A 27,293-nucleotide genomic window follows, 5' to 3' on the forward strand; every position below is an offset into this window, starting at 1 on the left:
TTTATGGACACTTCTCCTATTTCCTAGATAATATCAGAGTATATTGTGCAGCCAGGGGGTGGAATATTTGATGTGAAACATCTTGGAAATTCAGGATATCTAGTTTCCACACCATTCTGCTAGTTCCCTTTCATGTTTTTGGATAGGCATTAAAAACTACCTATGCTCCAAGTTCCTGCTGCGCCACAGTGGGTTAAGACTCCGACTGCAGTGGTTCGCTTCGCTGCAGAGGTGTGGGTTCCATCCCTGGCAGGTGCAGTGGGTTAAAGGATCTGGTGTGGCTGCAGCTGTGACCTAGGTCAAAGCTGTCGCTTGGATTCCATCCCTGACCCGGGAACTTCCACACGCCACGGGTGCCGCCATAAAAACAAAACAAAACAAACAAAAAACTGCCTATGTGCTATGTATGGATTCTTTACCCGTTCCCCCTCCCCTTGGTAGGGCCCCTGTTGTGTGTTCCAAGGAGCTGGACATTTCCCATCACTAGCAGTTGAGCCAGCTGGGTAGGATCAATTTCACAGTGACCCCACAGACCTCACTTCAAACCAAGACTTTCCAGTTGCTGCTGTCGGTGAAAGTGAAGGCTAAGATGGGACGTCACCTCCCAGTGCTGGTGCTCTGCCATGGCCATCAGCCACGATGTGGAACGGCTCCCTAATGTGAGAGGCAGCCCAGCAGGGCAGGATTTGGGGTTGGAACATGGGGCTGAAACTCCAACTCTCTTACCTCTTAGCTTACGGGATCCTTGGCAAGTTGTTTTCTCAGAACCTGTGGGTTTTTTTCACTTATAAAATAGGAGTAAGGATCTTTACCTCCTCTGGGTCATTTTGTGGATGATATCAGAGCGCTTGGGGAAAGCGTTTGGCCATTAGCAGGTACGCAAACCAACAAAACAACTTTCCCATGCCAAGGGGCTGACTGGGGGTGGGGGTAGCTGGATGCTGAGGGTGCTTGCTTCAAAGTGTGGTCAAGGGTCCCAGAGGGCTGGCATCACCAGGACCTTGCTAGAAACTGAGACTCACAGGTCCTGCCCAGGACCTACTAAATCAGAAACTGCATTTGCACAAGACCCCCAGTGATGCATAAAGCTTGCGAGGAGCCTGAAGCCCTGCACTGCTCACAAGCTCCACGCAAGCGGTAACTGAGCAGGGGCACTGAGAGGAGATAGGGTGTTGATGACACAGTGGCAAAGATGGGTTTGCAGATTTGGAAGCCTCTCCCTGTTGTTTGCCGCATCCAGTTAAGAATGACTTCCTCTTGGCACGAAACTGAACTGCGACACGGGCGTTCTCTCGCACAGAAAAGCCAAACCACTAATCTGAATAAATAAGCATCAATTTTATTGAATCATGAATAATTTAAGACTGGTACAATCATCAGCTTTATTCTCTATGACGTGGGGCATGATCTCCGGCAGATCACTGGCAAATCCAAAAACCTCATGACAAATGAAAATTAAATAGGGAGGGAGGGTGGGACGGGGGGAGGGAAACATACCGTACACAAAATACTCAATTCCTAGTTTTCTCTTTAAAAATGGCTAGAAAAAATTCATCAAAATGCAGCACTTTAATCAATTATTTACAATTTCTATGTTACAATGAAAAAATGTACATCTTATAGAACATATTTCATAAACTGCTCCACTGGAAACAACTAGATCAAAACAGCAAACTTTCCATTTCATATCCACAAAGTTGGATTTTTTTTTCTTTTGAAGTAGATTCGCCATGATCAAATTTGAATACACAGAATTCTGAAGTTTAAGCATCAACAATCAAATTAAAAAAATGTCCCCAGGATACAACAAAGGTCTAGGCAAGTCTCGTTCCTCGTCCCACCCCTACCCCACCCACCCACTTAAATTAAAAGGTATTCCCCTTTCAATGATGGCCTGTAAAATTCTTGGCAGTTTGGGAAGAAAACTTTTGGCTTCCATTAGTAACTCAACACAAATGTTGCATAGAATTTCATACATTTCAAAATTAGCCTAACTGTAGAAAAAGGCAAAAATGGAAGCATTTCGGACAGAGCCCTAAAGGAGCACAAAGTCCCTTTGTCAAAGGTGAGTGACACGAAAGTAAAGTACGACCATAGGAAGAAACGTGCACCTCAGACAACCCTGCTTCCTGAAACTTCAGGAGGGACACGGGCTGTGAATGGAACGAGCCTACGCTCTTTGAAACCACTGTTCACTCGTCAGGCAGCACCGGGGACAGAGGCCTCCGCCCGGAGCCTGGTCCCAGTGGGCGGGAAGTCTGTGGGACTGGGGGGATAACAAAGAAAGAGAAAAGAGGGTGTTATTGAGGGGAAAAAAAAAAAAAGGTTCAAAAGAGATTGGCAGGTGTCTACTCACAAGGTGACTGGGAATACTGCCCGGGAGGAGACGTCAAGTTCACCTCCTCCCAAATTCACAGTATGAGCGTGTAAGGTCATCGCCGGGAGAGAAACTGAGAAGGACCACTCTTCAGGTTTACCAGAAGGCTCAGGGTGTGGCCCGTGGTCACAGGCTGAATACATGCTTCACACACTTGATGGAGAACAGAACAGGACAAGACACACCCACGCACCCAGATGACTAAGGAAGGCCTAGTGGGACAGAGTCCGCGTTTACCAAGATTCAAGAACAGAGCGCGTGGAGAGGGTTTCCATTTCACCCGTTAGGGGGACACTGTCCCCTTTTCCTTTCCAGGAGGAAGAAAACGTAAAATCCAATGTAAAGTGAGCAGTTTCAGGTCGAGCGCTCGTGGGGAGAAAATAAGAAGTGACGTGGCGGGGGAGGCGGGAGCTTCAGCAACAGAAATGCAAAGAAATGGAATAAAAGCCCTGATCGGGAACGGAGATGCCCCCGCCATGGGGGGGTCCAATAACGATTTCCTTTATAAAACAGAAACATTTACCACACTCTGGAGAGAAAATGCCAGTGTGCTGAAGACACACTGGCAGAGCATGGATCTGCAATGCGTGTACGACAGTAGGGACTTTTGCCTTTTCCTGCACAAGACAGACGGCTGTGCAGTCAGGTTGTTAGCTGGAGACTGAGAAAAACCTAAAAACAAAAACAAAAAAATGCATGTTTTCCTTTTTTCTCTTTCCCACGGTCACGCAACCACACAAATGAGTCTTTTGGATGAGAAGTCACATTAACTTGAGTTCTCCTCGTGAGGAGGTGACATTTTAGCCCTGTTTGCTCTGATGGGGAAAAGAGAAGAATGGACCCCAGGCAGGCATGGCACTCGTCCATGAACACGGTGAGTACAAAACCAGTAAGGCATCGCGTTGGGAAGGTCAGCACCGAAGAGGTCAGGCACGACTCGTCCGACGGAGGCCGGGGCTTCTGGAAGGGAGCGGCCGCCTCGCCCGTCGACTTGGATGATGTCGTGTGGGTTCTGGGGAAAGTGCAAGTGTTTTGCGAGGTGACCTCACACCCCACCTGAGGTCGGGGCTGGCACGCTGGAGGTGGCGACGTGTGTCCTGCGGCCTTGGGGACGAGGAGGAAAGGCAAGGTCCCGCTCGCCCACCGGCGGAGGATGGGGGGTCCTGGTCCACCAGCCAGGGACACAGTGACCCCAGCCCCAGCAGGAGGCGGCGTGTGTGCAGAACGGGGAGGATGGGCAATTGAAAATGAAAACTCAGCAGGACCGAACCCAAACCCAACTCCTGCGGCTCTCGTGTTCACCAAAGGATGGATTTCTGACCATGAGGGGAGGCAGAGGGAGAGGGAGAAAAAAAATCTTCAAAATCAAAAGTCAGAAGAGGAGAAACTCAACCTCATTTTCAAAGGGGTGAGCAGTTCGTCCAAGTAGACCAGTTCTCACTGGACACAGTGTTAGAGCAGGAACAAGACCGGATTGGCTTACACACGAGAGGGACGCAGACACGTGCTGTTCTGCCGTGACAGCGACTTCTGCTTGGTCACATTCTCACTCCTTCACTCTCGCTCATGGATGAACCGGAGGCTGATGCATCTGAAAGGTGGGGGTGAACCGGAACAGGCAAGGTACCGCTCGGGAAGGAGAGCACCATTTAAAAAAAAAAGAGAAAGCGCGGGTTTTCCTAAGGCTTCCATGGGATGCAGCTCTGGGCCCCCTGCTTGCACCAGATCTCTGTGTGGCTGGCGGGGTCGGGGGGCAATGGCGGGACATGGGGTGGAGGCTGTAAGACCTGGGCTGCAGGAAGCTGTGCTCCAGGGAAGCCTGTGGTTTCCGTTCCCAACTTTGCCCTAGTCTCTTCTGTCTCTGGACAGGATGCTGTTTGGCTTCGGAGCTTCAAGTGGGTTTCTTTTCTTTTCTTTTTTTTTTTTTTCCACCCTTTTATTTCAACGGTGATGATCCTTTCCCGAGAAGTATCTTTCAGTGTCTTAGGGAGGTCACAGCAACAAGGCAAAACAATAATTAAAACAGAAGCTAGTGCAGTTCTCACTGAGGAAGGGAGTGGGCCGAGGCGGCTGGCCCGGGATGCCCGCACCCAGGTCAGGGCTGGAGGACGAGGGGGGCTGGGTCTTCCTGCAGCGCTCACGCCGCAGCCAGGGGCTGGCTCAGGAGGGCATCTTCAGGATGGTGCAGAGGATGCAGGTGGAGAGGGTGGGAGGGTGGAGTGGGGAGGAGGGCAGGCGCCGTGGCCCGGCCCCCGTCACAGAGTCGACTCCAGGGATGAGTCCAGGATGTCGTCGTGATGGCTGTTGCTGTTGGAGTCGCTGTCGTAGCTCTGGGGGCTGGAATAGTTGGCTGCTTCCTGCAGCCTCATCAGCATGTTCATCTGGGGAGAGAGCAGAAAGCGTGAGCGGCTTTCAATCCAGCCAGTCCCCCTCCTCTGGCCTCTCAGAAGTTCATGCCACCTCCTCCAGACTCACCTGGGGACTGCCGCCCACAGTGAAGGCAGATAAGAGTATGGACAAGAGCATGACTCTGGGCCAGGCTTCCAGGGTTCAAATCTGGGCTCCACCACTTCCTAGATGCAGGACCTTGGGCAAGTTACTTAATCTCTACACCTCAGTTTCTTCACTGTTTGCACGTGAATAACTGTACCTCTCCTATGCAGTTACGGTGTGGATTAAGGTGATATATGTAGAGCACTGAAAACCGAATAGAAGGTCCCCTATAAAGACGATATTTATTTTTTACTTGGGAGGGGCACCTTACCCACACAGAGTCCTCAGGCTGGGTGGGATGCCAGCACCACTGACCTCAAAGCACATGGTTCCCCCTTCAAGGAGCATCAAGCCCATCTGTACCCCAGCTCTGGCCAGAGGGCAGCCTGGAGTCACCTGTGCTCCAGGCTCCTGTCAAGGCCTCGATGGGGAGGTCAGGGTAGGGCAGCACCAGGTACAAGCTGAGCCTCAGGGCCCAGAGAGGCCTGGATTCCAATACAGAAACATTTGGGCGATCATTTAATATATCTGAGCCACCATAACTTCCTCTCCAGAATGCAGAGAATAGCAGCAGGTATCCCATAGGGTGAAGTAGGGAACAAAACGACACGATGTGTATTAAACCCTTAGAACAGGGCCCACACATAGTAACTGCTCAATAAGTGTGATAAATCCGCTATCATCATCACCATCATATGTCTCTCTCTTTTTTTTTCTTGTTACAGTTGCACCTGTAGCAGATGGAGGTTCCCAGGCTAGGGGTCAAATCGGAGCTGCAGCTGCTGGCCAACACCACAGCCACAGCAATGCAGGATTCGAGTTGCATCTGTGACCTACACCACAGCTCATGACATCATGGATTCTTAACCCACTGAGCGAGGGATCGAACCCACATCCTCATGGATACGTGTCAGGTTCTTAACCCACTGAACCACAGTGGGAACTCCACCATCATCTGTCTTAAACAAGAGTTTAAGGACTGTGTCCTCGTATATCCCCTGGTCTATAGTCTCCTGGTCATTTGCGTGGGCGTGGAGACAAGGAACTAAACACTACTTTGACTTTATTTATAACCATAAATGACGTGTGTATGTATTTGATAATTAGGAAGATAGGGTCTCTCTGAGAGACCTGGTACAGCTGGGTGTGAAATCCAGCTGCACTCTGGCCAGCTGCCTCCCAGGATGCCCAGCAGAGCGTGCTTGGTGAGCCAAGCACAGGAGCACCCCAAGCCGGCGTCCACCTACACAGCCGTAACCAGGAAGGGGTGTCGCAGAAGCACAAAGGTAAAGTCCTTTGCAGCCAGGATTATTCATTCACTCATCAAACACTCCCCAAGTACCCCAAGTACCCAAGTATATGGTGTAAATGAAAATAAGACAGTCCTGTTCTCCTGGAGGCCTCGGTCTTCTGAGGGTGGGAGATCAGTGAACACGAGGGCGACGACAGCAGAGACCGTGGTCCTGCAGAGAGAATGGGACTGGGGGGAAAGGCTGAGCATCCAACTTGGTCGGTAGGGGTGGCTGGACCAGCACAGCTGAGTTCTGGGGGCCTGAGGTTGGAAGGGGAATTAGCTGTAACCATTCTGAGAACCCCAAGTTCTACCTAAATGCCTTCTGTGTCTGGTCTGTGACACAAGTATCCCTGGTTAAGCAAAGAGTGTCTGGGGATGGGCTGATGACGCTTTCCTCTGGATACACTAAATTCTATTTTTTTTTTTTTTTTTTTTTTTTTGCTTTTTAGGGCTGTACCCACGGTATATATGGAGGTTCCCAGGCTAGGGGTCCAATTGGAGCTACAGATGCCGGCCTACACCACAGCCACAGCAATGCCAGATCCAAGCCATGTCTGCAACCCATACCACAGCTCATGCCGGGTCCTTAACCCACTGAGCGAGGCCAGGGATCGAACCCGCAACCTCATGGTTCCTAGTCGGATTCACATCTACTGTGCCACGACAGGAACTCCCCTAAATTCTACTTTTATGTAAGTGAAGACCTCCTGAGCTTGAACCCACAAAGATATCGCCATGACTTTGGTTTTTAGTACTGACTGATGTCAGAAACGGCTTTTTCACACACACACACACACACACAACAACAACAACAAAATGGCGGCTTTTCCTTCTGGAAAACCCATTGTTGTGAATGCTGCAGATGAGTTGTGATTAGTAACACAAGCCAGAAATCCACTTAAAGTAACCTTCCTGTTTAAAAAGTCTCAACAGAAACCAACAGAGGCACCTCGCCAGCTGGAGTGGCAGACAACTCCAGAGCACCTGTTATTACTATTACTTTTTATCTGGCAAATCAGTGAGTCACTAGGGATAGAACAGCAAATCGACTGTCTTTTGATCCCACAGTATCTCTTACGAATATGTTCTTTTATGGGCTAAGTAACATCCTCTGCAGTGCTTTTCCTTTTGTCTCAGCTGCCAAGGGAGCTCAGGGCTCAATTTATAGCATGATAATGCTCACTTCACCATGGGAGGTTCTGCTCTATATGCTTCCACCTTCTTTTAGAGGGTTTTTGACTTATCGGGTCTAATTTCACAGCAGGCCTACGTCTGGGGCATCCATTGGCAGAGAGGGCTACAATTGTAGTGTTAAGGGCTCCGGCCCCAGTTCTTTGGAAAGGGCCTTTGGTGCTTTACCAGGGGTGGAATGAAGAAGCTCAGGCCGCATCAAAGGCTTAACTCATCTCGCTGGCCAGGCGCCCTGCACTCAGGCCCCCTTGCTCTCCCTGGCATGAGTCTCTCCAGCCCTCAGGAGCTTGAGCTCCTGACCCTCTGGGCTTCTGCTCTTTAGCCACGTCTGCCTTTGCTCCATTACCAGTGGGAGAGGTTAATGGGACAGGATGAGACAAGACCAAGGTGGCACTCAAACCAGAGGGCAGAGAGTGGTGTAGGGACATTTAGGGAGAAAAATCAAATTCTCTTTTTTTCTCTTTTAGGGCTGCACCCGCAGCATAGGGAAATTCCTGGGCTACGGCCACAGCAAGGACAGATCTGGAGCCTCATCTACAGCCTATGCTGCAGCTTGTGGCAACACCAGACCCTTAACCCACTGAGGCCAGGGATTGAACCGGCATCCTCACGGATACTAGTCAGGTTCTTAATCCACTGAGCCACAACGGGAACTCAAGAAAAATCGAATTCTTAACCTTTAACCTGAAAAAATTTTTAGAAGGGTTAAAGACATTAGTGAAAAACTAAAGGAAGAAAACATTGGCCTAAATCTTGGGCTGGGTCTAGTCTTCCAAAGCAAGGCTGGGGGCTCACCCACCTCCAAATTTCCAGTGTGCCCTGCATTACGCCCAACACCAGGAAGTGTGCAGTGAATGCCAGGCTGCTCTGGAAGCTGAGAACTTACCAGCGGGTCTCCTTCAGCGTCGCTGGGGGGCATCTGCTTGCTGGTTGACCCCTCCCGAGGCATGGAGTAGCCGTCGAAGCCAACATCCTCGGGCCGGAGCTGCAGGAGGGGAGGCCACTCATGCTGCTGTGGGCTGGCCGCCCAAGGGTAGGTGTCCATCACCCACTTGGCGGGGTCCTCCCAGGGGGCCCGCCTTCCATAGAGCTGGAAACAGGCAGAGAAGGAACAGTCAGGAAGAGGGCCTCTTCTACAGCCCTAGTCTTGCAGCATTTAAAAAAAAACAACTCTCCAAACCCAGCATGACCTGCGGAAAGAGCACTGGCTCTGGAGTCAAGCTGACCTGGGTTCCCATCTCAGCTCTGCCACGGACTCACTGTGTCACCCTAAACGCTGAGCCCTGCTGATCCAGCTTGAAAATCCACTGCCTGATTTGAAGTGTTTGCCATTTGCCATGGTAGAAATACTCCCACTGGAGTCGTGGCTCAGTGGTTGACGAATCCAACTAGGAACCATGAGGTTGTGGGTTCGATCCCTGGCCTTGCTCAGTGGTTAAGGATCTGGCGTTGCCGTGAGCTGTGGTGTAGGTTGCAGACACAGCTTGGATCTGGCATTGCTGTGTCTCTGGAGTAGACCGGCGGCTACAGCTGCGATTCGACCCCTAGCCTGGGAACCTCCGTGTGCCGCAGGAGCGGCCCAAGAAATGGCAAAAAGACCAAAAAAAAATACTCCCACCATGGCTGATGACTTACCAACACGGTGTCACTGAACGCAGAGCTGGAAAGAGGACCTATCATCCCATAGGGTGCCTGCCCTCGCTCCCCGACTAATGGCACACAGACAGAGTTCTCAGCATCAGCACTAGAGGCAGAGGTTCCCACAGGCCCGGGTTCAATAAAACCCCATCTCTTGGAATGACGCTGGTGCTCAGAGTCCCTCTATAGAGGCTCTGGTCACTTTGAAAGCAGCAAGTTGTTAGCAGGGGTCCCTGTGGGCACTGGGATTGTAAGTGCTTCTCCTCGCTCATATATTTCTCTAAATTGTCCATAACAACAAATGTGCTCTTAAAACAGAATTATCATATAATTTTGTAAGACCAGGGCCATGCCCTTTCTTAAGCCTGAAATACCTAATACTGATATGATGTTAGTGATTTCCCTTGGCAACTTTAAGAAATACACATACTCTTTTTTTTTTTTTTTTTTTTTTTTTTTTTTTAAGGCCGCACTCATGGCATAAGGAAGTTCCCAGGCTAGGGGTCAAATTGTAGCCACAGCTGCTGGCCTATGCCACAGCCCCAGCAACATGGGATCTGAGCCGCGTCTTCGACCCACACCACAGCTCACGGCAACACCAGATCCCCTGACCCACTGAGCGAGGCCAGGGATGGAACCCACATCCTCATGGATACTAGTCGGGTTGTTTACGCTGAGCTATGGCAGGAACTCCCACATACCCTTGAAACCAAAAAAACCTAGGCTGCGCCCCTTCCCAAATGAGACTCCACGCACCCTGTGGCTGATGCTGTCCCTGCATCGTCCCTCTTCAACGCCGGCCCTGCTGCCACCCCTTACAGCTCACTGTGTGCCTGGGATCACGAGAAACACTTGGCAGTTATCTTGTTTACCCTCCACGTGAGTCCGGGAGGATGCACAAGCACCCAAACGAAGAGCCGGGCCCAGGGAGAAGAGGAGGTAGAACTGGTGTCCAGGTCTGTCCAAGTCTGAGGAGACGGGCGTCCAAGCAGACGTGGAGGGACAGCTCACAGCCAGGGCAAGATGTACCCCCCCGGGCAGTGTCGCCAGTGGCTCTGGAAGAGCAACCCCTCTGTAGGGGACCACAGACATAAAGACCAAAGAGCCTCAGGGGGCTCTGGCGTGGAATTATGTCTGGACCACAGTCTGCTCCCTCTGTCCTCCTAGGACTCTTACAGGCGAGAGGGGAGAGACAGGGTTGACAGGAGAGCAGAGCTGAGCTCTGACTGATAAAGCCATGCTTTTCCTAGGCCACAGGCTGCCTCAACTGGAAAGAACCAGGGTCACCTGTCTCAGCTCCCTCTTCTACCAGATGGAGAACTTGGGGCTTAAACAGAGGCACCAGCTGTGAAATGTTTTGGAACAGAGCTGGATTTGAACCTAGGACCTTGGCCTCTGCGTTGGGCCTTTCCTTTCTCCATCCCTCTTGACTGACTCCACTCTGAACCACTTGGGATCAGCAAGAGTCAGGGGATTCAGTTAATCCTGGAGCAGGAAGATGCAGGCCAGGCTGGCCACCCACCAAGGACAAGTCGCCAGAGCTGGGCTTACTGTCCCCCGCCCCCTGCCCCCAACTGTCTCACGACTGCCCACGCCCCGTCTGATTCCTGGCCCTGCCTGCACTGCAGACGGACCCACCTACCTCTCTTCACCAGGGCTGCCTCGCCTCCACTCAAGATACACGCTGCCTCCTATGACCTCATCGCTGTCAGACACCAGCACCCCTCCTGTCTAGCGCTCCGACTCTGTTTGTTGCTAAATCTTCCTTAACCTGGGGCGGTCGTGACTCTCAGGCCTGAGGCTTCTGTCTGGCACTCTAAAGGCAATTCACAGTTCAAGCAGGAAGGGCTCATGCAAAGGTGTCTGTGGGCACACGTGCGGGTCAGGGAGGAAGGGTACACAAATGTTGGGGGATATTTAGAAGTAAAAAAGTCTGTTCCAGATTAGAAACATTCCCTCAAGTTTTATTTTATTTTTAAAAATTCTTTTATTTTTTTTTTATGGAAGTTCCCAGGCTAGGGATGGAATCAGAGCTACAGCTGCTGGCCTGCACCACAGGCACAGCAACACAGGATCTGAGCCACGTCTGCAACCCACACCACAGCTCACGGCAACATCGGACCTTTAATCCACTGAGCGAGGCCAGGGATCGAACCAGCATCCTCAGGGATACTAGTCAGGTTTATTTCTTCTGTGCCTCAACGGGAACTCCAATTCCTGCAAGTTTTAGACGCTTTTCCCTACAAGGGCTTTCCTGACAGAACTCAGCTAGCTGACTTTCCCCAGCCAGATTTTATGTGTGTGAGGCTGAACTGAGCCTCATTTCTGACAGCGACTGCTTCTGTCTCTATCCTCCAGCCTGAAGAGGAGATGTGTGGGACAAAAGAGAATAAGAGAGGCTGGGATTCTGAGCTAAGTTCCTAGAGAGAGTCTGGCGCAGTCATTTTTAAACTTTTGCTCTGTTGCCCTGACTTTACCCCTGAGTAGCTGAAGGAACTTTGGGGCTCCACAGTCAGCCTGAAAAAACGCTTCCAGTCCACACTTTTCAGATGCGGAACTTGAGGTGGGAGGTTTGCCCAGGGTCTCAGAGCAGGCTGGGTTATCTGATAAATGGTCCCTCGCTCTCCCTCCTCCAGTGGAGGGAGAGTCTTTTGAGTGACTCCACAGACTTTAGACGCTTTCGCAAGTGGTTACAACGACAGTTCCAAAGGGGAACAGGACCGGGGACTGAGTCATAAGACAAATGAACACCCGGGTGCATCTAACGTCATCTGCAATAACAGAGTGTTTTTACAAGTCTCCCCACTCGCCGCTGGACACGTCCGAGTCCAGGTGATGAACGGCTGGGTAAGCACTGTCACAAGCAAAGGGTGTACCATAAAGCTCCTTGGTCCTACTGCAGAGCCCAAGGCAGCTCTGGGAAGAAGCAGACAGAGAGATGTACAGACAGAGACAGACAGACAGAGAGACAGGAGATTCACTTTCCCAGGGCAGGGAGGAGCCTGGCAAGCTCCCTGGGTAGGAACAGGGAGTCAAAACATTAGAAACTGACACCATGGCCGTTGGGCATCTTCTAATGCTGCAGAACGCACATGTACATCACACATGTAAGCATCGGGGTACACATTCTGAAAGAACCTCCAAGCAGTTGCTTGTGTGTGCGTGTGCATGCGCACACACGCATACATGCATGCATATGCACATGTACACATTCTACTGGGAAAAGACTGAGTCGTCAAAACTTGCAAAGATATGTGGTATCCACTAGGGGGCGATGCCACATCTCCAGGCAAGGCCATGCCTGCTGGAGGGGCTGGTTGGAAGCTCTTGGTGAGACAGAACTTCAGCAGGGTCTCTGTGCTGCCTACCACTGCGGGCAGCCCCGCTAGAACCCAATCGGAGGACTCTGGTTCTTCTTCGTTTATGAACTTGGCCAAGGGCATGCCTGCTTTGAACCACAGTGCTCTGACCTCATGGCCACACCACTCACCTCCCAGGGTCAGGGGAGGAGGAAATGGCCCACACGGTGCCCAGCATGCAGCAAGAATGGACTCATGGCAACATGAAGGGGAGTGAGGAGTTTTAAACTTTTTGTGTTAAAACTTTTTGTGGAATAGAAGAATCTTTATGTCAGTATGAAATCTTATGTAAAACTTCACTCTATGAAACATAATACCTGGTTCCCTGAGCCACCAGCGACTTCTGGGTGGAATAACAGGGTTCAGGATAGCCTCAAAAGTCACAAAAGTAACCCAGGAGGCAGCTTCACCTGCCTGATGCTGGCTCTTTTGTACCTGCCACGTGAACTGGGGAAGGCTCAGAAACACCTGTGAGCCTTGGTTTCCTCACCTATAAGGTGCATATTGGGCTGTCAGAATTTAACAGATCATGGGCATCAGGCGCCTGGCACAGCGCCTGGCAGGCAGCAGCCTCTCAATAAATGTTAGCAAATGCTCCTTCAAAACCAGAGGCATGAAGAACACTCCAGGGTTTCCCATGAACCTGCAGACAATGGGGGGCCGAAGAATGGGATGAAGTTACAGGTTTGGGGCAGGAGGGCTCACTTGTGAGCAACTTGGTAAAATGCTAACTCTGCCTGCTTCCCCTGATTGCTCCCAGGCTCTTGAAAGACTGTCTTTCAAATGACCTCAGCTGCACAAGGAGGTGATGACTTTTCTTGCCTTATAGTGAACTGGTGAGTCTCCTGAGACAGTGGCATGTTTCTGTCCCCTGCCTCAGATGGGCTGTTCCACAGCCATTCCCCCAGGTCCTTTCACGGGAGCCTCCTTGCTCTTGGTGGGAAAGACCTACTGCCCCTGTTGGAGCAACTCCATCAGCAACCTCGCCAGGACAGGCAGAGAGCATCAGAGCCCACTTTCGTGGCCATGCCCACTAGGCCTTCTTTTAAGCTAAGGTCCAAGGAGTAGGGCCTTGTGCACAAGAAATGGAATTTGTAGCACTTCACAGTTTGCAAAGTCTTCACATCCCTGCTACTTGGCTCAAGTGCTGCATGAGTCCTGGGACTTGGACAGAGAATTTTATTTATTTATTTATTTTTGGTTTCTATTTTTTAAGAGAACATTGTGGCTCAAAAAGAACAAGTGACTTGCCCATGGTCAGAAAGTGAAACTTGACAAACCTGGGGTGTGCATCCAGGCCTCAGGTTCTCAGCCCTGGGCCCTGTGGTGCTCATTGCCCAACATCAGAACCCCTCAGAGGTGACCCTGGGGCAGCCCTCTTATCCCGCCACTCCTAGAGAGCTGGAATCTTGTACTTCTCACTCTGCCCAGGGGTTAATGCTAGGAGCTTAGAGATAAGGTGGAGTATGCAACATTTTATTGTTGAGTCTAGAGGCAGCCTGAGAAGTTTGTCACTTTTATACTACTCTGAGTAACTAGTAGACATCATGCAGAGCTGGGTAACCTAGGAACCAGCTTAGCAGCCAGGTTTCTGAGGGTGGTTTCCTTGGTACCAGGCAGTGGAGATGCAAGGTGCTTTTGGAGGAGTGGGGTGGAGGGTACACCCACAAGCACCTGTGTGATGGCACACCTTCATGGCTTCTGTCAGGGTTTGTCATTTGTGTACATTTAGTTGAGCCTGGCTAAAACAGAAAGGAAGCTAGCAAAGGAAGCTAGTGTGCCTCTGGGCACTGGTATTTTACTGACTGGAGCACGCAGGTTGCAAATTCAAGCTACTGTGTTCAAATATAAGTGATTGCGAAGGCAGAGAGTAGAAGGAAATTAGGCAATTTCTCGATGGGCCCCAAATCCTTACTTAGCAGTGTCTGAAAATCATTAATTGATGGCATCATTAAAAAAAAACCCATGATTGACATACTATATAAGTTTCAGCTGTACAACATCATGATCTGATATTTATATACATTATGAAATTACAACATGGTAAGTCTAGTTACCATCTGTCACCATACAGTTATTACAACATTACTGGCTGTAATCTCTATGCTGTACGTGACTTATTTACTTCACAGCTAGACATCTGTACCTCTTAATCCCTGTTGCCTATTTCTCCCGTTGATGGCATTTCTATTTTATTGAATGTGGCTTTTATTTTTTTTTAAATCCTAAATATTGGATTCACTGACTCATTTATTTTTTCGTCTTTTTGCCGTTTCTAGGGCCACACCCACGGCATATGGAGGTTCCCAGGCTAGGGGTCCAGTCGGAGCTGTAGCCACCGACCTACACCAGAGCCACAGCAACGCAGGATCCGAGCCACGTCTGCGACCTACACCACAGCTCACAGCAACGCCGGATCCTTAACCCACTGAGCAAGGCCAGGGATTGAACCCGTAACCCCATGGTTCCTAGTCAGATTCATTAACTACTGAGCCACAACGGGAACTCATTTTTTTTAAAATAAAGGTATGAAAGATTTTGGATCTGTGCAGTGGAATCTCTCTAGGTACATACATTCACTGACCTGCTAAACTAACCATAATTTAGTCCTTTTTTTAAAAAAAATTTTATGGCTGCATCAGATGCATATGTGATGCAGAAGTTCCCGGGCCAGGAATTGAATCCAAGCTGCAGCTATGACCCACACCACAGCCGTGACAATGCCGGATCCTTAACCCACTGCGCTGGGTTGGGGACTGAACCTGTGCCTCTGCAGCAACCTGAGCTGTTGGAGTCAGATTCTCAACCTACTGTGCCACAGCGGGAATTCCCATAGTCTTTAATCTAATCAATTTGTTAGGACCACAAACCTAAACAGCCACCCAGTCACTTCAATGTAAGTATCTCCTGCCTGTTGGATTCCTAGAGTCTGTTTTGTTTCTGAAGCCTCTCTCTGTTCCCATCAGGAGCTTCGAGGGAATAGAGTAGGTGGGCACCTCTGGGAAACCTATGCTGCTCAAAAAAAGCAGCAGGAATTGCAGGTGGGCAAGGAAAGCTGTTTCCTCCTATTTCCACCTTGCCTCTCTTTTCTCCCCCTTGCTTCTTCGCCCAAATATATATTGTGGTTAGGGCTGGGGAATGGGCTTGGAAGAACTCTGGGTACTGTTGAATAAAGGCTTCCTGCCCAAGTGGGACTCATTCTCTCTGAGATAGTTTTCTCTTAAAAAATGGAGACAAGGAGTTCCTATTGTGGCTCAGCAGTACTGAACCCAAATAGTATCTATGAGGATGTGGGTTTGATCCCCAGCCTTTCTCAGTGGGTGAAGGATCTGGCGTTGCTGTGAGCTGTGGTGTGGGTCACAGACCAGCAGCTGTAGCTCTGATTCCACTCCTAGCCTGGGAACTAGAGAGACAAAAAAGTTCTGTTCCAGGACTCATGCAGAGCTTAAACCAAACAGCAGATATGAGAAGACTTTGCAAAGTGTGAAGTGCTACATATTCCATTTCTTGTGCACTTGCTCTGCTGAGTGCTCGATGGCCACAATCTCACTGAACCCTGGTGACAACTCTTTGTGGCGGGGTACTATCATTCTCTCTTCCATCAATGAGGACACTATGGCACAGAGAGGCTGAACTACTTGCTTAGAGTCACACAGCTAACAGTAACAGAGCAAGATTTGCAGCCCAGTGAGTCCTACACCGTGCTAGGAGAATGGCCTCACAGGTGAGCGGTTGTCCTCTCATGCCAGTCAGATTTCTGGAGGGGGAGATTAAGAAAACTTTTCTAGTCACTCAAATAGTCCCCCGAACCTTGAAGAGATAGGAGCACGTCTCACCTGGAGTCCTTCTCTGACGGCTTCCAGGAGATAGGGGATGATTGAGTAGTTCCATAGGTCAGTGAACCACACCCTGGAACCATCCACGTCGATGGGGCATGACAGGAAGAGCCGGGGACCTGAGAACCACAGGGACATCAGTCAGACTCAGATGGGGGGGGCAGGATAAGCCTGTCCAAGCATCCCTCATAGGAGGGATCCTGCATTCTCTGAGCGATAGCAGAAACACCAGCTGCCAGGTAGTGGGGTGCAGAGCAGACACTTGGACCCCTTAACCCCATCCTGTGACCTCCCTCCTCACGGAAATCACCCCCAAGAGAGGGGAGGCTTTATGGAGAAAGATGGTCACTGAGATACTGTTAATCATGACCTTTGAAAATGGAAGCACATTCAATGTCCAAGAGAACCGGAACGATGCAGGCAGTAATGGTACATGCACTTTGGATTATTTGGCAGAACCATGATCTTGCAGAGCAGCAGAGAATGTTCATGAGACAATGCAAAGTGAAAAAATAAAAAGAACATACTGTGTGGACACTATGAACGCAACTACATAAAACATGTATGGACAGAGACAGAAAAAAAGAAGCTCAAATTACAATGATTATGTTAGGATGACGGGATATAACTGATCTTTTTTCTCTGAAGCCTACGCCTCAGGAATGTGGATACTACTATTTTATTTTTAAAGTAAAGCCAATCCCACAAGGTGGTTTCCACCTGGGAGAGCCCTGGAGGTTCTGCCCCAGCCCAGGCTGGGGTCTGTCTGTGGCTGTGATTTCCCTTCTGCCCGCTTCTCTATCCGTGTGGCCAGGGCAGGGCCCAGGGACAGCACCCCTACCCCCACCCCACACTCCACCCACCCACGTGCTGGCGCCCCTACCTATGGTGACGTCGGAGGAGCTGTGAGCCTCCAGGAAGCGGTTGAGGTGATGCCAGACCTTGGGAATCCAGTCGATGATTTTCACCAGCTCCACGTTCCGCACCCGCCCACTGATCTCCGTCTCCATGAGCTTCCGCCTCAGGAACCGGCCCAGGAAACCCTTCACGGGCTCCGTGTGGTTGGCACAAAGCACCCACCTGGGGGAAGTCAGGAATGCTTTTCCAGGACAAAGACCACGGCTCAGCTTATGAATCAAAGCTCCTTAGAAGATGCAGATGTTAAAATACTAAAATTGGACTCACAATGAGCCAGATGCTGGTCTGGACACTGCACAGATGTGAACTCATAATCCTTCACAGTATCTCTGTGATCACCACCCCCACTGTACAGACAGAAAGTCTGAGGCACAGACAGGTTATGTAACTTGTCCAAGATCCAACAGCTGGTCAACCGAAGAACCGACAGTCCAATACCAGAGTCTAGCCACTGAGATAACTGCCCCCTGTGCTTTGTGCCAGGTCCTGTGCTGGGCTGTGGGGTTCTAACAGTGACTGAGACACAAGTCCTGTTCCCCAGGAGCTCCCAGTCAAGCAGAGGAGGCAGCTAAGAGGAACGAGACATGATGAAACCTAGGGAATCAGGGAAGGCTCCTCAGAGGAGGTGACTTCTGAGCCGAGACAAGAGGGGATAAATAGAGCAGCCACCTGAGCAAGGCTGGAGCAGGGGTGGCCGCGGACAGCGCACTGCGGCACGTGCCGGGGCACAAGAAACAGGGTGGGGAATTAGTGGAAACTGCCAGAGGTCCACTGTAACCAGAGTTTAGACTTGACCTGCCAATCCCAGGGGCCTGAATTTCATTCTGGCGGCAATGGGAAGCCACCGAGGGTCTTCATGCATGAAGGTTTGTGGTCAGATCGGAATTCTAGAAAGCTCACTTCAGCTGTCATTGGTACAGAGGATGGCCTGGAGGGGGGCCAAGGTACAGGCAGACACCCTGGTTAAGAAATGGTTGCAAGAATGTGCTGGAAGATGATGTGGCAGAGATGGGGGAAGTGGGAGGAGAAAGTCTTCAGGGACATTAGGGAGAAAGCATGGACAAGAGCGGGACAGCCTGGAGGCAGAGATGGGCCACGATCTCAGTGGTCTGGAGTAGCTGGTATTTCTCTGAGAATTCAGGTCTGCTTTCAACAGAGATGTCTGCAGAGTGGCTGGTGCACATGAACCAGGGGGCCCCGCCCAGAAGACAGCTGCTCGCCCTCATCTAGGGGCCCAGGCAGGAGGGGAGGAATATCTGGAAGAGCCGGGTGTCAGGACAGGGCACAGGGCACTTAGCGACGGCAAGGCAAGCGGCCACACAGCCCAGCACGACAGGGTTCCCACACCCCAGCAACAGGAGAGTCATAGCAGCGGGAGCCCAAAGGCAAAACTCCCATGCAATGAAGACACTCATAAGGAAGAGCTTTCACTGCTCATGTCCACCTGGGACAAGGGATGCAGATGGCGGATGTGCAGGGTGGTGTGAGTGCAGCCCCTGCCCAGAGCTGCCTCCCCCGCACCGCTATTCTAGGACTTAAGAGTCAAAGAGACCTGGGTGCAAGTCGGCTCTGCCACCGACCAGCTGCATGACCTCACACAAGTCACTTCATTCTCCCTGTGTGTAAGCTGAGAAGGATACAGTTATCCACTTGAGGCTTTTGGGAGAATCAAGTGAGCTAAGGTGGGAAAAATGCCCACAGTTCTCAGCATTCTCCTGCTCGAAAAGTGACCTCTTACCTGAAGTTGTGATGAAGCTGCAAGTTGGGAGTAGAAGAGGTAGCCTGGTTCATTGTGCCAATTATGTAAGGGCTGTGGGGGAGATGAAGGACAAGAGAGCTGGAGAAGGTCTTGCAGCATGTGGGGCACCTAAGAGTCTAGGCAGATGCTGCTGGCTGCTGCCCCCTCCCAACGCTGCTCCCAGCCAAGCCCGTGCCCACTACCCACCCCCATCTCCCACCCCTGGGTCTCTCACAGAGCCCACGAGGTCCAGCACTGCTTTTACCATTTGTGGTCCTTGCAGTTGAGCAGCCCATTGAAGATCTCGCCTAGGGAGCTGACGTGATGCAGGTTGTCCAGGATGATGACGAGAGGCATGTCCACAGCATTGTTCTCGCTGGCACACTGGTCAGCAAGGTTGGACAGGTACTGGCGCAATTCCTGCAGAGGCCGAATGAACAGGAATGAGCAGTGACTGCCTCTAGGAAGATGAATGTGCTCTGCCTTCTCTTGGCCAGCATGGGAGAGGGGGGGCCTTCCCAATGTAGGGCAGGGAACACGTGATGAGTGCCTGCTTGCCACAGGGCATCACCCTGGGTGCAGGACATGCGAGTGGACAGAGGTGAGGAAGGACTGGGCCCTGCCTTCTGGAATTCCTTAGACAACAGAAAACCTGGGCATGAGCACAGCACTGCAGGCCTTCTTAGACATAGTTCTGTACCTGCTCTATCACCATCTAGAAGCATTGTCGCCTGCCTGCCTGCTTTCCTTCTTTCTTTATTTTTTGCTTGTTAGGGCTATACCCATGGCATATGGAAGTTCCCAGGCTAGGGGTCTAATTGGAGCTACAGCTGCAGGCCTACACCATAGCCACAGCAACATCAGATCTGAGCTGCGTCTGCGACCTACACCACAGCCCATGGCAATGCTGGATCCTTAACCCACTGAGCAAGGCCAAGGACTGAACCCACAACCTCATGGTTCCTAGTCAGATTCGTTTCCACTGTGCCACGACAGAAACTCCAACATCGTCACTTTTCTGGATGTTTCTTACTCTGCCAACCTTCCAAGAAGCTGCCAAGGGCAGGTGCCTCATATATCTCTGGGCATCCACAGCCCTGCCTGAGAATGGTTCACGCAGAAGCCCAGCCCCTGAGACACACACACACCCTGCCAATAATTGCTGAGGCAGACAGATAATGAATGTGCAGGGAGAGTGGTCTCCCTTCCTGGCGGGGGTGGGCCTTGGAAGGTCTGGGTGAAGGGGTAAGCTTTGGCCTTAACTGTGAAGAATGGCTGGGGGCCTCTTCTGGAGCTGGAACGTGTGCCTAGCCCAGCTGGGGCCAGGGGTGCGTCAGAAAAGAAAGCAGAATGTGCAATGGAGCAATGTGAAGCGGTGAGCTAAGGATCAGACAGAGGACCCAGAACGACTGTCTGATGCTATTACCAGCTGATGATGACTGGCGTGACCTCAAGCCAGGCACAGTTCTAGCAGCCTCACACATGTGAACTCGTGTGGCCTCACAGTAACCCTCTGGGATGGGCACCATGACCACTTCCATGTTACAGATGGTGGGGCTGAGGGACATCCAAGCTGGGTGACCGGCCTGAGATGGCACAGAGGGGTGGCAGCAGGGCTGGATCCAGACCCGGCGCCTGTCCCACTCCCCCACCCAAACCCATGCCAGACTGTCCTGCATCTGGCCTGGATGCCTGGGGGGTCATAACTCCTCTGCTTCCTATAAACACATAAACACACGCACACACACACTCACACACACACATACAGGTCTCCCCTTTAAGCCAACACGTGGCTAGTAGCAACAGAAGACACCCAACTTTTAAAGTTACTAGTTGTTTTCTTTTTCTCCTTTCCTCTCCACCGTGGGTTCTCGGCCTCGGGCATCTGGGCAAGGACAGGGCCCCGGAGGCACTGAGCCCTCTCTCCCTTATGCAGGCCTGTGGGGTACACTTGGGGAACAGTGTTCTGTATGAGAGTGCCTGGCCGAGGGGAGAGGGGGTGGGGGTTGGAGTCCAGCCTGGCTCAACCCCCAGCCACGTGCCTGAGATCCTTCCCTCATCGGTCCCTTCCCTAGCTTATTCACAGAGGATCTGGGGGCAGGAGCTCTGAGCCCGTCCCTTAGTCCTGCCCCTGCACTCAGGTCACTGGGGGGATTGTAAATGGCGCAGATTCCCAGCCCCCACAGCATCCCCCTATTGAAACAGATCATCTGGGAAGGAGGTCCAGGAAGCTGCCTCTTCAGGGATGCCAGGTGATTCTTAGGAGTCTAATTCACCTTGGATTCTCCAGCCCCCATACATAGGGTCAGCCAAAGTGTACAACCCGGCACCAGCCACTGCATGGAGAATGATCAGGTTTGAGAGAACAGCTCCCAACCCCAGCCTGGGACTGGATCACACTGTCCAAACATTTCTACCACTCCCCCAGAGGTAGGATCGAGGCTGTTTGCTGGCTCTGGGGTCTAAGAGGTTGACCTCAGCTCCTGTCTCCTGCTCAGTCCTATCTGAGTGGGCTTAGGGACATGGGATCTGCCTTGAGTCTCCGTTTCCTCTTCTGTAAAATGGGATCATGGCAGCTACTCCTCTGAATGTCCTGCTGTGGGGCGGACAGTTTACTGGTCCTGGAGGCAGGCAGTCTATAAATGTGAGTTCTTGTACTTAAGAGTTCTTCTTCTTCTACAAAAGAAGCTTTCATCTTGGAAAAACAAGAGAACCTAGTAAGCACGTCACGTGGTGAATTCTCAGTCAATGTGAGTGGAAGATCTGGGTTGACCTAAAAGAAGTACCTGCACTGAGCATCATGCCCAAGTCACAGAGCGGGAAATAAGGAATGAACTACATCGACTTACAGAGGGAACTTCTTGTTGGGACATCTTGGGTCAAAGCCTTCCTTTGGGAACTCCTTTCCCAGGCTTTTATAACCACCGAAGGTGAGCTGTAGGAAAGGCTGCTTTCCATCAGGGTGGGGGTGGCAAGAGAAGTTCTGAAGGGGCCAAAAAGTGACCCTTGAGTGACCGCCTCACCTTGCTGGACTTGTGGTCCACATTGAAGGTGGCAATAACCCCATCTGTCAGCTCCCGTCCCTCCCGGAGCACCAGGTACTCTGAGAGCCGATTGGCCAGGTAGGTCTTGCCGGTGCCGCTGGGCCCAGAGAGGATGATCCGCCGGTGCTCCACCAGCAGGGAGACATAGCGCTGCAGGATGGGCTTGGGGATCAGGGACTCGAACACCAGTGAGTCCAGGCTGTTTTCCGCGAGCCCTGCATTTGAGAGAGATGGGAAGGGTTTGCAGCCCTGCAGAGGACAGCTCTCCATGCCTATTCATCTGGGTGGGACTGCCCAAACCCAAGGCCATCCCTCTCCTCGGCAGCCCCCTCAGCCGAGACTTCCGCCCACGCAGGGACACTGCAGGCCCCCTGCACACCAGCATCATGTACTCCGGCCACTAGCTTGGCTGGCTTCGCCAGACTTAGATTCATTTTTATTTTTTATTTTTGCTTTTTAGGACTGCACCTGCAGCATATGCAAGTTCGCAGGCTAGGGGTCAAATCGGAGCTGCAGCTGCTAGCCGACGCCACAGCCACAGAAACACCGGATCTGAGCCACATCTGTGACCTACATCATAGCTCACGGCAATGCCAGGGATCCTTAACCCACTGAGCAAGGCCAGGGATCGAACCTGTACCCTCATGGATACTAGTCAGATTCATTACCACTGAGCCACGACGGGAACTCCAGACTCACTTTAATATCTAGACCCTCAGTCCTTGCCCATCCTCTGCAGAACTCCTAAGACTCTGGACCCTGCCTGTCTGTCTGGATTTACCATTACTGGTGGTGTTTGCTCCAACCAAACATGAATTTCCCGTGTGTGCTGGGACCCTCCCTGGGGCTGTCACCTTACTCTGCCCTCTCCTGAGTGCCAGATGCCACTGCTGCCCATGCTCAGATGTCCTGCAAAGGTATCAACCCTTTTATGGTTAAAATGAGGAAAAATGCAAGGCAGGAGGTTTGATTTGGGGTTGTGAATGCTGGCGGACCTAGTCTGAAATGCTCCCCAGTGAGACTTCAGCCTCAATAACATCAAAAGGAAACATCTTTCCTCTTCCGGCCCAGGTCAACTTCATACTCAGGCCTGCTGGCTTTACAAGAGCTGTTTTCTTAATATCATTTCCAAGAGAGGATCCAGCCAAGGTTACTTGTCCGGAGCCTAAAGTAATTCTATTTAAAAAGCACCTCAAGGGGGTTCCCGTTGTGGCACAGCGGAAACGAATCTGACTAGGAACCATGAGGTTGCAGGTTCGATCCCTGGCTTAGCTCAGTGGGTTAGGAATCTGGCTGGCATTGCCGTGAGCTGTGGTGTAGGTCGCAGACATGGCTCAGACCCTAGCCTGGGAACCTCCATATGCCTTGGATGCAGCTCTGAAAAGCCAAAATAAAATAAAATAAAATAATAAAATAAAATATAAAGCACCTCAATAAACCAGGCCAAAAATAGATAGATAAATAAAGTGAAAATCATTCATTCTGTTTTGTAAGAGCATTTTCCATCCATATAATTATTCATGGCAAACAGACCCTCCTCATGCATTTATATGCTTGTTTCCAATCCTCCCCAATCGGGGATAGCTCCTAAATGCAGCGACTGTTCTAGACTAACCCTAATGAAGCCTCCTAAATGACCTTTTTTGGGTACAGGGCTAAGGCTTTCCTAGACCTGGTCTCCATAGAGCCTATACAGGCTCAAAGCTCAATGCAAAATACAGAGCCTAGGGTCTCCTGTCTAAACGTAATAACAAACACCCTGAGACACCCCCCCCCCAGCTTATAGGTTACTGTTTCAGCTTTTGCCATAAACTCTTCTGGGAATGACTATTTTGCAGACGAACTCATTTCAGAGCACACAAAGCCACAACCCCTCCCCCAGTACCACTGACATGAAGCACCTCAGCCCAGGGATCTCTTTCGACTCAAATCCGTGAGTGGTTTTTAGTGCCTGGAAGGCAGAAATGTCAACCACCACAGGAAAATAGGAGAGTCAGGCATTGCCTAAAAATGAATCTAAGCCAATCCCTCGAGACGCTAAAACAACTTGATGTGCTAACGGCAGCACCAGATGGGGCTCCGTGGCGGGGTGGCCTGTTCCAGAGGCAGATAATCTTATCACTGTTTGTACAGATGTTTGGACTGGTCTCAGGAATGGGCACTCCTTTTGCTCTTCAGCGCTTGCAGTGCTTACCTGCTCACCAGTGGGGAGAAATGCAATTTAAGCTCACGATGTATGAGGCTTTCCTTAAAGGGTTCTTGGCATGGACAGCTGTTGTTTGGGTGTGCCTGGCAGCCTTCCCTTCTTTCTTATAGGAAGATCATTCCAGCTCATTCAAGTAGGGCTGACCTAGCACGTTTTTCCACCAAAGGCATGGGCTTGGGACCAGGCTGGGCCAAAGCCTCTCCCTGGTCACAGTGACTGTTTCAGTGATGGGCATTTGACTCGCAATGGGCCAGAATCACTACTAAGCGTTTTCTGTCACACTTAGGCAGAAAGACATTTTCTCTCTCTTTTTTTTCTTTCTTTTTGCCTTTTCTAGGGCTGCTTCCCAGGGCATATGGAGGTTCCCAGGCTAGGCGTCTAATTGGAGCTGTAGCCGCCAGCCTACGCCACAGGCACAGCAATGCAGGATCCAAGCTGCGTCTCTGACCTACACCACAGCTCACGGCAACACCATATTCTTAACTCACTGAGCAAGGCCAGGGATTGAACCCGCAACATGGTTCCTGGTCGGATTTGTTAACCACTGTGCCACGACGGGAGCTCCAAGACATTTTCTCTCTTTTAGGCTCCTAGGCTTGAAGGGTGAATCAAGGCCATTCATCAACCATGTGTAGAAAGCTCAAAAAAAAAAACCAAGCAAAACTGAGGTAGGCCTAGTCCTGCCGGTGCTGCTAGAACAGCTGGATCCAACTGTGCTTGAAGCCTATTCCTGTTGATTTTCCAGATACCTGAGCCTTCTCAATAAAACTAGTTTTTTTTTGTTTTTTTGTAGGGCCGCATTCATGGCATATGGTGGTTCCCAGACTAGGAGTTGAATGGGAGCTGTAGCCACTGGCCTAAGCCACAGCCATAGCCACGCCAGATCTGAGCCACGTCTGCAACCTACACCACAGCTCATGGCAGCGGCAGATCCTTAACCCACTGAGTGAGGCCAGACATTGGACCTGTGTCCTCATGGATGCTAGTCAGATTTGTTTCTGCTGAGCCACAATGGGAACTTTGATAAAACTAGTTTTGAGTAGGTTTCTGTCGGCTGCAGCCCAAGGCCATGCTTACGGAATTATGGAATTGTGGAATGTCTCAAGATAAGGCTATGAGTGAGGTTCAACCAGGAACTTGTCACTAGTGGAGGGAGATCTTCATTCCTGATGATGAAGAATGTTGGGGTGCTTTTGGAAAACCTCCCAACCAGGAAAAAAACTTGCATCAAACAGCCCTCAAATTATGCTGTTAAAACTATAGCCAGAATTAGTGCCTTACGGGGGAGAAATAAGACACAGTGAAGGCTGAGGTTAGGACAGTGTTTATCAGTCTATTGCTTTTATTCTTTTTCTGGCCACACCCGTGGCATATGAAAGTTCCCAGGCCAGGGACTAACTCCAAGCCAACGCTGAGACCTATGCCATAGCTGTGGCATCCTTCAACCCATTGTGCAGGGCTAGGAATCGAACTTGCACCTCTGCAGTGATCCAAGCTGCTACAGTCAGATTTTTAACCCACTGCACCACAGCAGGAATTCCTACCAGTCTATTCTTAAGACGGTTCATAAAATACAGGGAAAAAGGGTTTTACAGTCAATACATTTGTGTCAGACTTGATCAGGCAGCCTTTTTAGCAGCAAGAATCAGGACATTAAAGGGCAGAGCATTTAGAGAACTCTGGCTCCTTGCCCCTCTGCCCCCGCCCCCGCAAACCCAGATGGGGATAATGATGTCATTTCCCAGACTTATCTGACCGTAAAACTTTTTTCCCCAAAATACTTTGTGGGCCCAGGGTTCCAGGGAACATACTCTGGCCTGGGCATAACCTCTCTGGGTGATGAAGCCATCGGAAGCTGTGGCAGCACTGTGCGTGGGCAGGAGCTTCAGAATTTCCCCAGGGTGCTCAGAGCAGCTCCTCTCTAGCCCACAGCAAATTGTGGTTTCCCCACTTGTAGGACGAGACCACTCCAAGGCTCGAGGGCAAGGGCACCTCATTGGTATTGGCAGAGCCCCATTTCAACAGGGTTCTTAGGATTCCATCATCTCAGAGTCGGAAGGCTAATGGGACCTTCTATTATATAATTTTAGCAACAAATTAAAATTATTTGTTTGCCATGGTGGTTGAAAAAGCTGAGGACTGTTCAACTTGCTTAGAGCTGACTGTAACTGAAGTGGAAGGGGAAAAAAAAAAAAAACCCACACATACACACACACAAACAAAACTGAGGCCATAGGATCCCGTGCCAGGTCACAGAACAAACACTGCAATTCTAGAAGCTCCCACTTCTGCTACTGGCCGGATTACCTTTGACGGCCACTGAGATGGTTGTGTTCTCCCCGACCAGGTAGCCACAGGGGAGAAGCTCGGGGGTCTCAGAGGTGCTGCTACGCCTGATCTCCCCAATGCTGTAGCCGAGGACGCTATCGGAATTCAGTCCCAGCTGACTCACTGGGTCGACGTGAACAATGTACTCCTGGAAAAGATAAAATAAAGACCTGGTGAGAGATGTGGCGAGAAATCTGCCTGGGACTCACGTTTTTACTGGGTGATTTACAATCTCTTTTCCTCTTTCTCAGCTCGTGTCCAAGTTGCAATCGAGCTGTGGAACAAAGGGCAGAAGAACTGACTTTCTACGGGAAGGATGCCCTTGTATCGAAGGCCTCTCTCTTTTTTTGCCTTTTAAAAGGGCCACACCTGCAGCACATGGAGGTTCCGAGGCTAGGGGTCGAATAGGAGCTGTAGCCACCGGCCCGTGACACAGCGACAGCAACGTGGGATCCAAGCCTCATCTGTGACCTGCACCACAGCTCACGGCAACACGGGATCCTTAACCCACTGAGCGAGGCCAGGGATTGAACCTGTGTCCTCATGGATGCTAGTCAGGTTTGTTTCCACTGAGCCACAACGGGAACTCCCTCACAGGCCTCTTAAAGTACAGATTTATTTAGTTAGTGATGGGGGGTGGGGTGGGGTAGGGTTAGGCAGGAAATCCTAACGAGACTGAGAACATTTAGTCTGAATGAATCAAGCACGGAAAAGTTCTGCTGCTTTTCCTCCAAGTTCGACTGATGTTTTGAAGATATCAGGGCCCTTGACTGCTGCTGGAAAATGCATGAAAAGGTAATTCTGACAAGAAATCTCTTCGCCAGCCTTTTTTGGCTGAGGTCAAGGACCTTTGCAATGACAAAGGGAACAA

The 27,293-nt window shown here is 50.8% G+C and overlaps 1 protein-coding gene across 16 annotated transcripts in view; it reads right to left on the reverse strand.

Annotated features, from left to right (window-relative positions):
* The window catches only part of NAV2 (neuron navigator 2), an 819,601-nt gene continuing 793,625 nt past the window's right edge, over positions 1,318 to 27,293 (reverse strand). For all 16 annotated transcript variants that reach the window (XM_021085311.1, XM_021085309.1, XM_021085312.1 and 13 more), the window contains 8 exons: positions 26,402 to 26,570; positions 21,868 to 22,103; positions 19,110 to 19,264; positions 18,845 to 18,916; positions 17,072 to 17,268; positions 16,189 to 16,307; positions 8,242 to 8,445; positions 1,318 to 4,758 (listed from right to left, as the gene is read on the reverse strand). In XM_021085311.1, the coding sequence (XP_020940970.1) occupies positions 4,633 to 4,758; positions 8,242 to 8,445; positions 16,189 to 16,307; positions 17,072 to 17,268; positions 18,845 to 18,916; positions 19,110 to 19,264; positions 21,868 to 22,103; positions 26,402 to 26,570 (1,278 nt within the window). In that variant the 3' untranslated portion in view covers positions 1,318 to 4,632. The remainder of the gene's footprint in view (positions 4,759 to 8,241; positions 8,446 to 16,188; positions 16,308 to 17,071; positions 17,269 to 18,844; positions 18,917 to 19,109; positions 19,265 to 21,867; positions 22,104 to 26,401; positions 26,571 to 27,293) is intronic.

This window comes from Sus scrofa, chromosome 2 (genome assembly GCF_000003025.6).
Source record: "Sus scrofa isolate TJ Tabasco breed Duroc chromosome 2, Sscrofa11.1, whole genome shotgun sequence".
NCBI lineage: Eukaryota > Metazoa > Chordata > Mammalia > Artiodactyla > Suidae > Sus > Sus scrofa.